This window comes from Cyprinus carpio, chromosome B2 (genome assembly GCF_018340385.1).
Source record: "Cyprinus carpio isolate SPL01 chromosome B2, ASM1834038v1, whole genome shotgun sequence".
In the NCBI taxonomy this organism is placed as follows: Eukaryota; Metazoa; Chordata; class Actinopteri; order Cypriniformes; family Cyprinidae; genus Cyprinus; species Cyprinus carpio.
Window position 1 is genome coordinate 25097472 of NC_056598.1, and position 18903 is coordinate 25116374.

General features: G+C 33.6%; 1 protein-coding gene across 4 annotated transcripts in view; it reads right to left on the bottom strand.

Moving 5' to 3' along the window:
• kirrel1b (kirre like nephrin family adhesion molecule 1b) overlaps positions 1-15844 on the bottom strand; it is a 36824-nt gene extending 20980 nt beyond the window's left edge. For 2 of the 4 annotated variants that reach the window (XM_042718848.1, XM_042718847.1), the window contains exon 1: positions 15259-15844. In XM_042718848.1, the coding sequence (XP_042574782.1) occupies positions 15259-15316 (58 nt within the window). In that variant the 5' untranslated portion in view covers positions 15317-15844. The remainder of the gene's footprint in view (positions 1-15258) is intronic. The other 2 variants (XM_042718846.1, XM_042718845.1) reach the window with 2 other exon arrangements.
• Positions 15845-18903: the final 3059 nt, after the last annotated feature.

Genomic DNA, 18903 nt, shown 5'->3' on the forward strand with positions numbered 1-18903 from the left:
GAGTCATAAAACTTCCACAGAATTATAAATAAGGAGGGACTCAAGTAAGATAATAATATCATAAAAAAAAGCATGGATTTCCAAACTTTGAACTCTGAACCCTTTTGACCAAAAATATTTACTTGAAGTACCTCTGAGATTTATATATATTAAGTTATATATAATATTTAAATAATTTAACAGCTAATTTGCATGTTCAAGGTTCTTTGATGTTGGTTAATGATCACATATTAAACAGGTAAACAAATAAAATATTTAATCTTTTTGAATAAGTCAGTGTATTTTTCTTACAAATTTTAAATTGCTTGCATATATTATCGATTGAATTAATTATTAGTTGCTCATCAACTCCCAAACCCTTTATAGTTCCCTCACAAACCCCAAGTTTGGCTTTTGTGGGACAAAAAAAAAAAGCTGTCACTGTGACAATACACTTTTATACCTTATTTACCCCTAAATGTCACAAATTAGTACCTTAAAGGTATACATATTTTACCATTAGTACCTGGTACATATTAGTACTGTTTGAAAGGGTACCATTGACAGACTTTGTACTTTTTTTTTCTTTTTTCTGAGAGTGTACTGTAGCCTACAACAGCAATCCAGTACAGGCAATGACCACTTATGGTTTCTTAGAATATATAAAAAGCTTGTTCATTTTTTGGGGATAGAGTCCTAGTGTAGATTTTTTTCCCACCTCCCCCTACAAATCTAAACTGAAATGGACATAGTGGAATGACAAAGAGAGAGCAGCTGCAGTATAGCAGAGTGACATATTCAGCTCGCCAGCGCATCGCCGAAAAACTAGAACATGCAGAGGGTCGTCTTCCGAAAATCCAGTGTGCCCTCCTCTCTCTCTCTCTCTCTCTCTCTCCATACATACAGTTATCTCTTATGCTGTTTCCATCCTTTCTCCCACATTCTTCCCTCTACCGCTTCCATCCAAATCCTAAAGTTATGTCGCCATAGCAACAACTGTCGTCTGCAAAAATTACCCCAAAAATCTCTTTATATGTGTGCTGCTTGCTGCCCACCCTGTGCAGACTGTCTCTAGTGATGCTGTTCAGAGAGAATCAGCAAATGAATTCAGAGAAACTAGCGGACAGACAAACGACAAGCCTTTAAGTACAGCAACAAACAAACACAACGATAGACAGATCCATCCTCTCAGAACGGAGCAGAAAATACAAAGAAAGAATGAACAGGTATGAACATGATGGGGAGAACCATTGCCATGGTAACAGGGAAACGAGTGAGTGTGAAACCGGGGTAGGGAGGTAGAGAGAAGGGGGGAAGCATGCCGTTGCCATGGTTACTAAAGAGGAGGGTATCCTGAGAGAGACAGACAGGCTAAAAACACAAAAGACACATTAAGGCAGAGGGAAACCACATCTCTCCTTATCTTCTCTCTCTCTCTCGTTCCCTTCCTCATGGCTCTCCAGTGCACCCACTCATTCAAGCAGAGCTGCTTCCATTTGCAAATCTAATGTGTGTATGTGTGAGCATAGAAAAGAGCAGTGATTGAGTACATTTGCATGTATGTGTGCTGCATGTGAGCTTGAGAAACTGCAGAGGGACAGAGCATGTTTGTGTGTGTCTGAAAAATAAAAGGACTAAAGCTACATCTTTTTCTGCTGAGTGATTTGCATGAATATGAATATAAATTGACTAAAATGTTATGAATAAAAATAATAAATAATTTATATAACAAAAAATGGTATTTGTAGTAATTTATTTGTGCATTTATTATTAAAAGTTGTAGTTTTTATTATTAATATTTTTATTTTTTATTTAATTTGTTTTTTTAAAGTTTATTTCATTTGTTAATCTCTCTATATATCAATAAATAATTAAATATATATAATATATAATTTTGTTGAAAACGTTATGATTAAAAAGCAGCCTTTAAATAAACATTTTTATATAAAAAATAACATCTATGCAGAGATGTGAAAACAAATATAAATATAAACATGATAGATAGATAGATAAATATATAGAAATAAAATAATAAATATAAAATAAAATAATAAAAATATCTAAATAAATGAATGAATGAATGATTATGTATAGATGTACAAATATTTAGCTCTTATGTAAGACTTATATAGGGTAGTACTTATAAAGTTGCTTGTTAATAGATTGATTTTTGCTAGAATGATGATGATAAATGGTTTGGAGAATAGATGGATGGATGCTGTCATAGCATTGAAAAATATAGTCAGTAGTGTTTTAATGGAGAATAGATGGATGGATGCTGTCATAGCATTGAAAAATATAGTCAGTAAGTTCGAGTCTCGGGCCGGCAGGAATTGTGGGTGGGGGAGTGCATGTACAGTTCTCTCTCCACCTTTCAATACTATGACTTAGGTGCCCTTGAGCAAGGCACAGAAACCCCAAACTGCTCCCCGGGCGCCGCAGCATAAAATGGCTGCCCCCTGCTCCGGGTGTGTGTTCACAGTGTGTGTGTGTGTTCACTGCTCTGTGTGTGTGCACTTCGGATGGGTTAAATGCAGAGCACGAATTCTGAGTATGGGTCAACATACTTGGCTCTATGTCACGTCACATTTTTTTTTTTTTTTTTTTTTTTTTAAATTAGGATATCTTGACTCATTAGTGTTCCTGTAGCTCAAACAGTACAGTAAGTTTGATGGGAATGGGTTCAATCCCCAGGGAAGGCCTAAACTGACAAAATGCATACCTTGAATGCAATATAATTTGCGTTGGATATAAATGTCTGCCAAACGCATGAATGTAAGTGTATTCACACTTACAATCAGCCAGTCAGAAGAAGAACAGAGGAGATACATGCCAGCAATCGCTCTGAAAACCAGCTGTTCACTGTGTAAGCACAAAATCCTCAGCTTCCCATGATTGCCAGCGCTGTTGTGAGAACAATGTACTGATTTTACAAGTTAAAGTTTGGGCTATGTAATCCTTCACTGTCATTTGAAGCATTCTGGGAATCCTTCAGCCTAATGCCAAAGGATCTGGACCGCTGCCCTAAAGGTTGCAAGTTCAGTTACAAATAGAGATGACCCAAACACTGTGATTAATCCGACTCTATCTTTTCTGCCCTTGAGCTATAAACTTAACCCCGAGCTGCTGTGGGAGGGTTACATTTACTGCAAAAATTACTTTAGACCACTAACTATCCAACAGACTGTCTTTTAGGAGCAAAACCATATGCCACTTGACAATAACATTTAAAAAAAAAAAAAAATAGGATATCAAAAACTATGCCTAAATAAAATAATTAGGACTAAACCTAACAGAAAAAAGTTGTTCATTTACCAGGGGCAATTCTAAGATTTTCGTTTTAGGGGGGCTTGGCTCCCAAGAAGGGTATAATAATAAAAAATAAAAATAAGCATATAAAATAAAATAAAAAATGATTGACTAATAGGGTAAGGTGTTAAACTAAACTTATTGCATTTTATTGCATTTTGCAACTTATTGTATTCCACTGAACTGCATATATATATAGGTACTGTATAACATTTGAGTACTGAATAAGACACACACGCACGCACACACACACACACACACACACACACACACACACACACACACACACACACACACACACACACACACAAACCGTACAAACACAACATTTTACTGTTTGCATTGCTAGTACAACCCTCTTTCTTGCTCAAGTATGCAAACCTATTTGCCACATGCACTGTAATTAATATGTTTTATATTAAAAAAATTTTGGGGGGGGGGGGGGGGTGAGTAATCATTATATTTATTATATATCATTATAGCCCCCCTAAAAATGGCCTAGCAATGCCCATGTCATTTACCCAGCTACACAATTAGAGACAACTCTTTAATATATTAAATATTTAAACAATTATTAAACAAATAAAACCTTTGAGCAGCTTGAGAATTAAAGTTTTATTACACCCAAAAATGAAATTTCTTTCATTAATTACTCACCCTCATGTCGTTCCAAACCGTAAGACCTTTGTTCTTCAGAACACAAATTACACAAATATGCGTCATGGTACTCTCATTCATGGTGGCGGACAGTGACAGTGAGGAGAAGAATTGTTGAATAAAGGCATTATTAGGGTTTTCTTTGCGCACAAGAAGTATTCTTGTAGCTTCGTAAAATTACGGTTGAACCACTGATGTCACAATGTCCTTGCTACCTTTCTGGGGCTTGAACATGTCAGTTGCATTGCTGTCTGTGGAGAGTCATAAAGCTCTTGGATTTCATCAAAAAGATCTTTATTTGTGTTCTGAAGATGAATGGAGGTCTTACGGGTTTAGAACCACATGAGGGTGAGTAATTACTGACAGAATTTTAATTTTTGGGTGAACTATAACGTTAAATATAAAGAATCTCCACTACAGCTTTATGCATCACACATTGTGTGAAAGGTTTCAAGGATTTTTCCTTTTTTTCAGATTCTAGAATGTCAGTGTTGCATGGAAAGAGAGAAAAAAAGGAAAGAAATAAAGAAAAAAGATTTTTTTAGGTAACAATATAAAACTGAATTTATAAAAGTAAAGAATGATGTTTCTGCTAAAAATACTACTTCTATTAAATTTTGGAAGTGGGTCATGGATCATTGGAATACTTATTTTTTTGGTTTTAAGTTGTTTTTATGATTATGTATGTATGTATATATGATGATTATGATGACATTAGTAAAAAGCTCAGCTTTTTACATTTGGCCTCCATTTGGTTCACATTGTAAGATTATAAAGTAATCTTACTTTATAGTAAGATTACTATTACTATACTAGTACTAGTGCTATACTATTACTAGTAAGACTGGGGAAGTCGTGGCCTAATGATTAGGTTGTGGGTTCGAGTCTCGGGCTGGTAATACCACGACTGAGGTGCCCTTGAGCAAGGCACCAAACCCCCAACTGCTCCCCGGGCGCTACAGCATAAATGGCTGCCCACTGCTCCAGGTGTGTGTTCACAGTGTGTGTGTGTGTTCACTGCTGTGTGTGTGCACTTTGGATGGTTTAAATGAAGAGCACGAATTCTGAGTATGGGTCACCATACTTGGCTGTATGACACGTCACTAAAGAATGAGCAGAACCAGAACAAAGGAAGCACATGTTTGCTATTTCAAGCAGGATTTAAGTTTGTTTTTAGGGGAACCGCATTGCCAGGTTCCATTTAAACATGTTGATGTCAAATGTCAAATACACAAAACCATGTCAAAGATCACCTTAAGGCGAGCAGTAAACACACTAAAACCAAAAAAATGCACTAGATGGAAAACACTCACCTGCTGTTAAATTCATAATGTAATGTGGAACACTTTACCTAAAGCCTTAATGTATAATGCATTATAAAGGCTCATTAAAGGGTATAATGCATTGCAATTATTCATAATTTTCGTTGTAATACATTACAGTATCTTATTGTAAATAATACTAACCAAATTTAAAATGCATAGTGTAACAGTGAATTGATAAGTGTTATAATGTATTAACTGTTACAACTGTTACAACTGGTTACAATTATTCAGGAGATTGTACAATGCATTATAGGGTGCATTACAAAGCATAAAAACTCCTTTTATAATGCATTATACATGAAGGCTTTAGCAAAGTGACCATTATTTTTTTTTACCTGAGAATCTACATTTATTTCATATACTTCTCCTCTTATTGCTTTGTCTAATAATCAAATATTTTTTTATATGTTAATGCATGTGCAGTGTGCACATTAATTTATTTATATGTTGCTGTTTCTGCATCATCCAATGCACATTCATTCTCCGTTTGTCATGTTTTACTACGGCCCGCAGTCTTGTGCATGAAAGGTGCTTTGTGTTCTAGCAGCCATCTGATTGGGCGATGGTGACGGAGGTCAGCTTCTGATTGGCTGAGGTATTTTGTTTCGTCCACTTAGCTCCTGTCCCTCCTTGAGATGGTTCTCACCTCGTTTGCTCTCTTTTTCTCTTCCTCTCCCATCCAACCTATAACGTCTCATATATTTCTGTAAGTTTCTGCCAGTCCCTTTGTGAGTTGCTATGGTTACCAGTTCTCTCGCACTCCCCCACTTCACCCCATCTCCCTCACTCTCTGCCTCTGCTTCCAGGGTTGCTATAGTAACAGATTTATTTAAAAAAAGAGAGCGCAAAAAAAAAATTCCCCCTTCATGCCTCCCGCTCTCCTCCTCAGTGATAACTGCAGTGCTCTCACACATATACATTCCCATATGCTAACAACAAAGCATCACTAATGACATCATCCCAAACAATAATACAATGAATATTCAGACAAACCAATAAATGTTAATTCCAGATCTAGTGCAAACATAGTTTCCATTCAAGTTCATGGGGCATGTTGTCACAATGGGAACCTGCTATTTATTAAAAATAATTAATAAAAAATAAAGCATTAGCTAAAAAGCCCCCACATATACATTTGTATTTAAAATGCATGTAATATTTTTTTCAGCAATAATGTTAAATGTTAAACAATTATGAAACAAAAAATATGGAATATATCACAATACATAAATATATTACGCGTGATCTTGGCCTACCAAAATTATGGCAGTGTTATTTTAGCATCAGTGAGGCATTGTAGTTTATTTAGTTTTAATTTTGATTTCAGTGTTACTTTTAGTTATTTTAGTACATTTCATTAAGTGTTAATTAATTGAAATGATAAATGGTTTTGAGAAATTGATATAAATAAAGTTTTTTTTTTTTTTTTTTTTTTTTTTGTTATTTTTTTATTAGTTGATGTTAATTAATGTTATTAACAATAATTAACCAACGAGAGATAAATTTGTCACAACATTTATTCATCTTTGTTATAATGCTAATTAATAAAAATAAAAATATTTATTTTATTTCATTTATTTTACCTACAGTACAGGTCAAAAGTTTGGAAACATTACTATTTTTAATGTTTTTGAAAGAAGTCTCTTCTGCTCATCAAGCCTGCATTTATTTGATCTAAAATACAGAAAAAACTTAATATTGTGATATATTATTACAATTTAAAATAATTGTTTTTAAATTTATTATACTTTAAATTATCATTTATTTCTGTGATGCAAAGCTGAATTTTTAGGATCATTATCACATGATCCTTTAGAAATCCTTTAGAAATATGATGATTCATTATCAAAGAACAGTTCTGCTGCTTAACATTTTTTCAGAACATGTGATACTTTTTTAGGATACTTTGATGAATAGAAAAAAAAAAGAAGCTATGTTTTTAAAATATAAATATTTTGTAATAACAATATAAACTACTTGGTCAGTAATTTTGGGTCATAATTTTCTTTCTTCTTTTTTTTTTAAAATAAAATCAATACTTTTATTCAGCAAGGATGTGTTTAAATTGATAAAAAGTGATAGTAAAGAAAATATATTATTAGAAGATATATTATTAGAATTTTTTTTTTTTATTTTGAATAAATGCATAACCTTTTATTCATCAAATATATTAGACAGCAGAACTGTTTCCAACACTCATAATAAAGTCAGAATATTAGAATGATTTTCTAAATGATCATGTGATAGACTGGATGTTACATGTGACACTGAAGGCTGGAGTAATGATGCTGAAAATTCAGCTTTACATCACAGGAATAATTTTTTTTTTTAAGTATATTCAAATAGAAAACTATTATTTTAAGTTGTAGTAATAACAAATTTTTTCTGTATTTTTGATCAAATAAATGCAGGCTTAAGACAAAGGCTTGATGAGCAGAAGAGACTTCTTTCAAAAACATTAAAAATAGTAGTGTTTCCAAACTTTTGACCTGTACTGTATATTAAAATAAATAAAATAAATGACAACTTTTAATTGTTAGTTCATGTTAGCTTAGTTCCATTAAATAATGTTAACAGAAACAACTTCTAATTTTATTACATAAATGTTGTATCTTTTTTTTTTTTTTTGGTAACACTTTACTTAAAGCATTTATGTGCCTATAATACATAATAAAAATAGTTTTAGTGCACTAATTATTATGCACCTTATAATACATTGTACAATCTCATGAACAATTTTTACTTGAGGTATTTATTTGTCTATTATATGTTACACTATGCATTTTAAATTTGTTTATAATTATTTACCACAAGATATAATGTTATACAACGCACATTATGACTTATTACAATGTATTTTACCTTTTAATAACCCTTTATAAAGTATTATACATAAAAGCTTTAAGTAAAGTACTACCATTTTTTATTGTTAGTTCATGTTAACTAATGTTTACAAATGGAACCTTACTATCTATAAAATCATACACAAAAAATCTAGTCAAAATTGTAAAACAGCAAAAAAAAAAAAAAAAAAAAAAAAAATTAAAACAACATACAAAACCAATATCAAAGAAAATTTGTTTAAATGGAGTTGTGACACAAAACCTTATAGTTACCTGTGACAACTTGTCCCAGTCTTTATATATAAGATTGTTTCAAGGTATCATTGTACATCTGTTTGTGTGCTTTACAAGAACCCTTCAAATAATGCCATTACTAGATGTTCTCATGGTTACAGTTTAAAAATAGGTTTAAATGTGTCTTTGCATATACACCTGTATTCACGGTCTCCTCCTGTATCCACAAAGTCTCATTCTTGTCCAAACGTGTGCATATGTCTTCACACCTGTGCCCCAGTTATTCATCTAACGAAATTACTGCAGCCTACCAGTAAGCCACTGGAGAGATCTCTAGCCCAGACAGATCTGGGACTGATATTTCTTCTACACAAGCATCGGCTTCTCATATAAATGAGATGTTTCCTGATGATCATCTCTGCGCTGAAATTAACGACTGACTGCTCCTGTACTAAACACAAGCATGTTTATAACAGTCCATATATAAACAACTTTTGCAAGTGTGTCAAGCAACATGGTGCACTAATAATAATATACTATGCAAAGCAATCAGCTCTTTATAAATAGAAATCTAGGCATTTGGAAACGACATTCCATCACTGTAGTTGTTACAAGAAAACACTGCTAATGCTGTTTGGTCCACCTGCCAACTAAATGTAATGCTCACTAGTTTCCCAAGTAATTAAACAGACTTGCGTAGCTAAAAATATCAACTGCAATGCATCAATGTATCTCTCACTGTCTCACACTGGTGTAGGTGTCATCCAAAATAAATGTTCATCTACTGCCTTATTACAAAGTGCAGGGAAATATTCCTGTAAATCTGTGTCTTCTGGATGCTGTTATACTGAAATGCCAATGGTCTATGAATGAGAAAACTGCACATGTACACAGTTGGGACTAAAATAGCCTGTTACAATCTGCTTGGAAAACGTATAAATGTTAATCAAACTTTTCTATATTCTTTGAAATAGAGTTGTAACATCAGGCATCAAACAGTTTAAACATTTATGTCTCACTACAAGTCATACAGTGTGTACATAATTTATTAGTGTTGTATATGTTTATTCTCCTAACTAATTTCAGCAGTACACTTAAAGGGATAGTTCACCCAAAAATGAGAATTCTGTCATCATTTACTCACTCTCAAGTTTTTTCCAAACCTGTATGAGTTTCTTTCTTCTGTTTAACATTAAAAAAAATATATATTTGAAAAATGTGGCTAACCAAACAAATGATTGGCCCTATACCAAATTCTTCAAAATATCTTCTTTTGTGTTTAACAGAAGAAAGAATCTCATACAGGATTAGAAAAGCTGATGATGAAAAATTATGACAGAATTTTCATTTTTGGGTTAACTATATGTAACCCCCCTCCCCCGACCTAACTGCCACACCTCGTTCTTGTTCCGAGTGGGTCTCGAACCCGGCTCTCCAGCATGGGAGGCAGGCGCACTAACAAGGAGGCTAAAGACTTCAGCCACTAGCATCAGTCGCTAGTGTGCCTCTTGAGATCAGGAGAGTGAGGTTTACCTGCATAGCTCCTATCCGCTGGCCTCTGTTACATACAAACAATCCCCCAAACTTGTTTTTGCATTTCACGTAGTTATAATTTAGCTGCACAGCACACTGGGTAATGGGCATTACTACTGCATGTGGATTGATGATTTCAAATGTTTTTCTTCCAGAACACTGTATTCTGCGGTTCATCGTCTCCTAAAAGAATACTTAATGCATAACATTAAGCTAACGAAAACAATGTGTTGGTAGGTTTTTTGTCTTTCTCTCACAATCAGACTTCTCAGATTTTTAACTGCATGTCTCTTTCGTTCTCTCTGTATGACTGAGTTGAGTGACAGAATCCACCAGCTCTGATTGTGTTTGTCAAATATGAAAATCAGACACTTTCCACAAACACAAGCATAGATGCACAACACTGCAGTAGACATTGCATGTTTCAAGGCAATTTGGATCATATGTGAATGAAAATAATAGTGGATGAACTGAAGATGAAACTGAACTGACCCTAACTTTAAAAAAAAAAAAAAGGAACAAATAAAAGGCAGCTACTATATAATTTACCTTGGTTATGTGCTTATTTATACTGGATATGTTGGATATGTATTATTGTTGGATATGTATCCACATACTGTACAGTATATTCAAGTAAAGCATATAGCAAATCTCAACTGTCTGATTTTTTATTTTGTTGCAAAATGTAACTATACTAATCACTTAACTCATTTTATATATATATAGATATATATATATATATATAAATAGATAATATATATATATATATATATATATACATACAGTGCTGTCAAATGATTCATTGTGATTAATCGCATCTAAAATAAAAGTTTTTGTTTACATAATATATGTGTGTGTACTGTGTATATTTATTATGAATATAGAAATACACACACAGGCATGTATATATTTAAGAAAAATATGTTATGTTTTTATATTAAATATATTTATATATAATATAAATTATATGAATATAAAATTTATAAATATAAATACATGTAAATATTTTCAAAATATATACTGTATGTGTGTGTATTTATATATGCATAATAAATATACAGAGAACACATACGTATACTATGTTAGCAAAAACTTTTATTTTGGATGCGATTATTTTAATTTAAATTATTTTTTTTTTTTGTTGATAAGAATTTTTTAATAATTATTGTACTTTTTCTAAACTCTTAACACAGCAGCACACCTACATCACACAATTAGCCAAATAGTTAATTTTCAGGCCAAAATCACGTTTTGTTAAAAAAAAAATACAAACTCTACATTTCAAAATGCTGAATACCTTTTCCTACATATACTAACTCTATCAAAACACAGCAAACCAAATTCAAAATTGAGTCATTCGGACAAAACATTAGCACTACCTTTCTATCCAATAGGAACATATAGTCAATCATAGCACAGTGACTGTCAACATACTAACAGTTGATGGCTTTACAAAAACTGCATTACTTTCTTGTACATGTTTGACATACATGTTTCAATTCTACCTGCATATAGACAATCCATTGTTTTTTGTAATTTAGTTACCTTTAGTTAAATTTTTAAGTGTTGAATGTGTTCATTCTCGGCCACATACTGTCTAAAACTGAATGAGTCATTACTTTATAGAATGTACAATAGAAAAAATAGCATCATCTATGCAGAAATTCAACTGGGACCTTGATTGAAGTTGCTCTCCAGTGGGTGGGGGTTGGATGTGAATGGTAGCTGATGCCAGTGATCAACAAAAATTACAACATGGCCTTTGGTTACTATGCAAGCTTGTTTCCGTCACAGGATAAAAAAGTAAAAACGGTAATTGTGAACTTTTTATCTCACAATTTGGACTTCTATTCTTGAAATTGTGAGTTTACATCTTGCAGTTCAGACTTTATCAGCTGCAAGAAATAAAAGTCAGAACTGTGAGATTAAAAAAGTCACAATTACCCTTTTTTTATCTCACAATTTGGACTTCTATAAGCTTTCATAGGTTCCACATGTGAAAGAGTGAAAAACAAAACAACAAACATAAAAATGCACAGTCCAGCACAACATTCTTACCCCTCCCTTACCACCTGATCTTATACCTATCTTAATCTGATCTAAACTATTCTCTCTCTCTCCTCCTCCCAGGCATTCTTTTTTCTCTCTCTGATTCTTTGTGTTGTCTCAAGCAACCCACAAAACCAATTCAAAGAGGTCTTTTTATTTTTACTCTAATGTTGATGTAATTGAAAGAGCATCAACACCTGACTATCCCACTGGACTCCTTCTCCAATCCTCCAACTGAGACTGGAATTGTAAATATTTTAGTGATCTGTTACTTAAAAATGCTTACCAGTTGTTACAATCTTTTATATAGAGATATTTTTTTTAAATACTTTTTACTGCTGTTGTTTGCAGAAGTAAGGCTTTACGACCTATATTTAAAGTTTGGAACATTAGATCTTCATTTCTTTCATGCTGTGTTTAAGCATTTGTAAAAAAAAAAAAAAAAAAAAAACCTAAGAAAGATCTATGATTTTGGTATGGGGTAAGCTTATGTGAAAATAAAATTTAAGCATTTTAGAAACTTGTTAATTTACTGAATATTGTGTGAAACAACATGAATTGTGTTAACGGTATGGTCACAACAGACTGGATGTTTTGCTACTTGTGTATAGGTGTTTTGAAAATGTGACTACAGATTGGACAAAAGGGTGTTTAGCAATTGAAAAAAACTGTAATGGTTTTGACAGCACTAATATATATATATAGATATATATATATATATATATATATATATATATATATATATATATATATATATCCACATACTACTGTAGACTTGCCTATAGGGCTATATTATGTAGCATATCTCAAATGCTTGATTGCTTGTATCATCGCAAAATGCAAATTTTTATTGCGCTAAATGAGGCTAGGCATGAAGATATTGAGATATTATAAACATTAACATCATGAATTTATGCATATTACTGCTGCTTTGAAAATATATATATATTGTGAAGTCAAGTTGACTTGACTAAAGCAAAATTATTACAATAAAATAAATCCTGAATGGCCCAAATAAACTCTGATTCTGCTATTTAACGGATACAAATTGTGCGTTTGTGAAAATTGTATGTAACATAATTCATATGGAATTTGTTGCATTCAGTTCAAATTGACAGGTGATGTAAAAATGGGTTCATAAACAAGTTTTTTTTTTTTTTTTTTTTGTCTGTTTGTTTTTTGAATAAGACCAAATGTTTTCACATCACAGCACACTGAAAAGAACATCATAAACAACAAATAATGTCAAATATCTAAAAAAGGTCAGCGTTTTTCTTCTGTACAGTGTGGTCACGTGGTCACAGTACATTTACACAAGGGCTCTCCAGATCACACTAGGAGTGTTAAACACATAATACTGCAGACTAATTAAAAAATAACATCATTTTCTCGTCTGTTGTCCTTCATAAGTTTTTTTTTTTTCTCTCCTTTTGTTTTCTCCCTTGACAGATTGAGTTGGGCCTGTCTCCTTATCTCTCCATCACGCTATTCCTCCATCACAACATGTTTGTGTCACTCGGTGCTCTCACTCTCAATCAATCCATCACTCTCCCTCTCTCTTTCTCTTTTCTGAATCCCTCCTTCAGAGAAAGTTGCTGACACTTCCTGCAAACAGGTCTCACCTCCCTCAATCTCTTTCTTTCATCACCTCTCTCTCTCTCTATACCACCATCTTCACATGAAAACCTGCTAACAAGTATCAGATCTGAGAGAACGCACTCTCTGATCTTCACCTACACATCCACAGATATTTGCAGACACACCGGTTGAAGTAAGATGCACAAAATGGCTGTTATTATTATCTCTAATGTTGTTGAGACTGAATTTACTGTCTTTATATTTGGGGCCCTGGGGACCCCAGTGTTCTATATGTCTAATAGCGATTTCAAAATTAATCTAGTTTCCCTTCAAACTGTATGTTTTTCTGATAATAAGATAATAGAAGGTAACATGATGACTTAATGTTTTTCAAAATTGGCCAGCAACTGTCATAAATAATGAAATACTCAGAACAAAAGACAAAACGCCAACAGAATAACAAACATTTAAATAATACTATTAATAGTAGCTAAATAATGGAAAAAGCAACATACAACCATCAACAGTCTAAAATAATAAACTAATAAATATTAATAAATAACTAATATTTTTACATAATAGGCTTCATATTTATTTACTTAATTTTTACTTTATTAAATTATTACTTAATTATTATTACTTATTACTTATAAAGAAAAGTGTTCCCGCAGGGAATTCTGGGAATGCCTTTTTCTGCATACTCTATAAAGCAATTCACAATTTTTTTTTTTACTAATAGCATATTATTTCAACAATATGTAAAACTACACTAAATATAATTTTTACATCATTTATAAGGTAATTCATGATATTCACTTCTATTAGCATGTTTTTAAAAAAAATTACCATTAGAATGCATTATCTTACATATGTGTTACACATATAACTTTTTACATATTAAAATGCATGTATTAAAACAATATTATTTTCATCATATAAGTTACAGTAATAAGTTAGCCTACAGTTAACCAATTTATATATAGGCCTATATATTTAGAGAGAGAGAGAGAGAGAGAATATATATAGATATAATATATATATATATATATATATATATATGCCTATATATAGCCTACAAAAATTGGCTAACTGTAACGTGTACACACATACACAAACACACACACACACAAATATATAGCAACATGTTTTTTTTTGTTTTTTTTTTCAGTCATTCTTGGCGGCAAAGCGGATCCCACCTTTCATTCATATTCACTTCACTTCACATTCACTGATACACTTTACACTACAGTCACGTTCGTCCGCGGACCTCATCTATAGCCGTGGTTTCTTCCCAGTCAGATACCGCCGTCACCGGTGATGCGTCCCGCGGGTAACGGTTTTTCACTGCACCGTCACGCGCACGCGAGCAAGAAGCGAGGCACGAGACGCTGAACTACAAAGCGCGAGGTGCACGGCGGCGGATCGGAGGTGCGAACATAATCCTGCAAGCTGCTATTAATAACAGCCATAAAAAGGAAATATATTGAGACTATAAAATTGAGATTTCTCTAAAAAAAAAAAAAAAAAAAACAGATAAGCATTTAAAAACATTTACACGCGCGCATAAGGTCACCAGAGGGTGATACTGTCCAAAACCTTCTATTTAAAAACCATGACACGAGATGATACAACAAAGCGCTATTTAACCTATAGCGTTACCATAGTAACAAAGTTAAAACACCTTCCGCTGTGACAGAGAGACAGACACATTGAAGTCATTTGGCTCCTTGTGAAGGCGGCTCGTGTCTTACCTCTGTGAACACTGATGACCAAAGTTAAAATCCAGAGGCAAGCCATGCTGAAGCCCATCTGCGCCCCTGTCACTCAGAAAACACCATCAGTTCATCTCCTTCACGCTGCACTGTGAAACCCCGCGAACCGGTGCTGGGAATGTCATTCGGTCTGCGTTCATTCATTCAGCGCGTGCTTCTTTCCTCCTCAGCAGAAGCGGGCGAGATGTGCGCTGGAAAATCTCTTTCTTCCAGCAAATTTCAGTTTTTTATTGTTGAAGAGAGACGCAGCGCTCTGAGATCACCGGAGGAATCGCCCGGTACTGCGCCGGTGGAGCTCTCTCTCTCTCTCTCTCTCTCTCTCTCTCTCTCTCTCTCTCACACACACACACACACACACACATTGCGTTTGTCGTCCTTACGCTGTTCAATGTCACAGCTCGGCAGATCATATACGAATATGCGGATATAACATTTCTTATCTTCACCTTTTAAAATCCGCCGGCTGTTCAATCAGACGACCATGATTATTCAAATTAGGAGTTGAGAACTGACATCCCTATTATCATGCACACAGGGGAGACCGGGGCTTGTTGTCACAGGGGCAGGTTGTCACAAGGGCTACAGTCCTCCAACTGCAAGTATTTGATTTCTCTAGCCTGATGACATTAAACACCTGGGCTGGTACACAACTGTCATAAATTCAGATTGTTTTTGTTATAATATTTTTTTTGAGAAGTAGTGGTGTAAAAGGTGTTATTGTATATTATAAAACTCTTATGTGTTTTTTATAAGTGTCATGACGAAAATAATTTTTTTTATATTGTGAGATTGGGGCAAGTTGTCACGTGTTTTAGCCTATGTGTTATGGCCACACCTGTTTTTTCTTGGACTGTTCCTTTTTTTTATTTTAAATATGGGTGTATAAACTGTAGATTTATTTAGGATACTTTTAATATCTTCAGTATTCTCAAATTATTGTCAACAAACAGCAGGTGCCCAATGTGACAGCATGTCCCATATTCCTATATAACAGTGAAAATATGCAACCGTTTTTTTAAGAGTCTTAAATTTATGTCAATAAAAAGATATATGAAATATATTATACATGTGTATGTTTTTTAAAAATATTTCAAATTTTTGTGTGTGTGTGTGTGTGTGTGTGTGTATATATATATATATATATATATATATATATATATATATATATATTCATTGCATAATTTTTTTATATAGTATTTGAAAATGTAGAATTTATTTTTAATAATAAGGTCAGATCGGGTAGAACCCATAACTATACATGTTGACTTTTCATGTAAATATTACTTTTACATAACAATATTCTAAGGATTCTTTAGGATTAAAACACATTTCAATAATTTTAACAACAATAATAACCACTGAAATTAGGTTACCCCACTGTTTTTTTTTTTTTTTGTTGTTAAGGGGTGTTTTTTTGTAACAAAAAGCAAATACTGTCTAAACAGACCATCAAACAAACGGAGCCCACAATGATGATGATCTCAGAGTTCAGTCCCGTTCAGATGACATCATCGGCCATAATACAAATCAACATACATGACAGAATAGCTCCACATGATATGAATATTTATTTAAAAGGAAGACTTATCATTAAAAAAAAAACAAAAAAAAAAGAATCTAACATAACTCCATTAACAGAATGTAATAATACTTTTAGTGTTTCCTGCATCTGTTTTGGTGGGCCACTGTGAAAATCTTCCACGCATGTAAACACAGACGCGCAATAAATGTGTGCCAGTGTCTGTGCTCACTTGAGTGTGTAGACTGTTCAAGGCAACACTAATCACATCAAATCATAAAAAATGGCAGATTATCAAACAAATCAAAAGTCATGGAAACTATAATCTACACCTTCCAATCTAAGACATTTAGTCATCATAAAAATGATAAAAGGAACATAAAATTACAAACAACAGTACGCACATCTACAGCAGAATAAAAGTAAACATAATTTAAAAGTAAGCACTGAGTAGACTGACAGCTAACTGGAAGTTCTACTGCTTGTACAGGAAAGAGAGAGAGAGAGAGAGAGAGAGAGAGAGAGAGAGAGAGAGAGAGAGAGAGAAAGAGAGAGAGAGACATGGGTGGGAAATGAAATGCATTGTCGCCATCTTGTGGCAGTCGATTGTAACTACTTTTCTCACAAACTCATTGTCTGCTGGCATTCATGAGGTATGTGGAGGGAGTCTAAGGTAGAGGACGGCTTTTGGTTTAATTGGTCAGTTGCCACTTAGTTGTGACCTACATACGCATTAAACGAATGACCTTGTCATCCCACGTGAACAAAAACACGCCTAAACTTCCATATATGTGGCAGATGTGATTTAAGAGTCCCTTTTATTGGGGCCAAATGACATTGTATCATTGAAACGTGCATTTCTTGCAAAGCTGCTTTGAAACGAGTTCTGCTGTGAAAAGCGGTAGACAAATAAAGGTGGAATGAATTCAGCTGAACATTAAAACACGTTTTATTCAGAATTATGTTTATTTTTCACTTTAACACTTCATCTCAGTTTTCCAATAAATAACCACACCTGACTCTTTTTCCATGTTTCGCAATTTCAGAGAACAAATCTTTAAATGTTACATTTTTGCCCATTTAAAGACAATAAATGTTTGGAAGAGGGTCTAGGTGTAATACAAATGAAAAATGTCACAAGCCAGATTCAAACATGCATTGCTTGCATGTGCACTATAACTCAACACCTAAGTCACAGTTCCAACCTTCTCCTCTAGGTAAATAGCTACTGAAAAGGAATAAGTGATACAGAAATGACAACTGGCCACTTTCTGTAATCATATTGGCTACCAGATCTGCATGGATTAGGAAATAATCAGCTGGATACATAGTGAAGCAGTATTCCAGAATAACACATTTAAGCACAACATATTTAAAAGTGTGTCATTTCTGAGCCACCAAATCAGACTGCATGCCATTGGTTGAGCCAAAGTTATATGTTAGGAGGTTGGGATGCTCAAAAAGCAGAGCTATGTTTTGATAGTGCCACAGGGAATCAACCTACGAATGGCTCATTTACAGTCTATTCACATTAAGACTGGATAGGAGTAAGAGTTTTGGCATACTAAAAATGACACCTATCACATTTAAAAATCCAGATTTAATCAACAGTTTTTTTTTTTTTTTTTCAGTTTATTGCATGATGCAACTACCTTCGAATGTCACTAAGGTCTGTGGTTACAATGATGGTTTAGGTCTAGAAATAATCTAGCTTTAAGAACAGACTGGAAATAGGTGGAAGAAAGTGAAAATATGATCAGTAAGAGAAAGAGAGAGCGAGAGAGAGAAAGAGAGCAGTAGTTTGTGTTACCCTGCTTTTTCTGAGAGTCCCGCCACTGAAGAACAGAGAAGATTCATTCCTGAAGGTGGCGTGAGTGAGCGAATCACTGGGCCTGATACAATGACACATCAGTGCACAATGTAATGCATTTAGATTAAGGACCTCATAATAATAATAATAGTAATAATAATAATAATAATCTTCCCAGGTTGATGAAATGACACTAGACTGTTGCACCAACAGTAAACACCAGAAATCAAACTCAAAGAGAACGTAATTCATACAAATATTACTGAAGTTTTCATAACACCATGTTTTTTTTCTT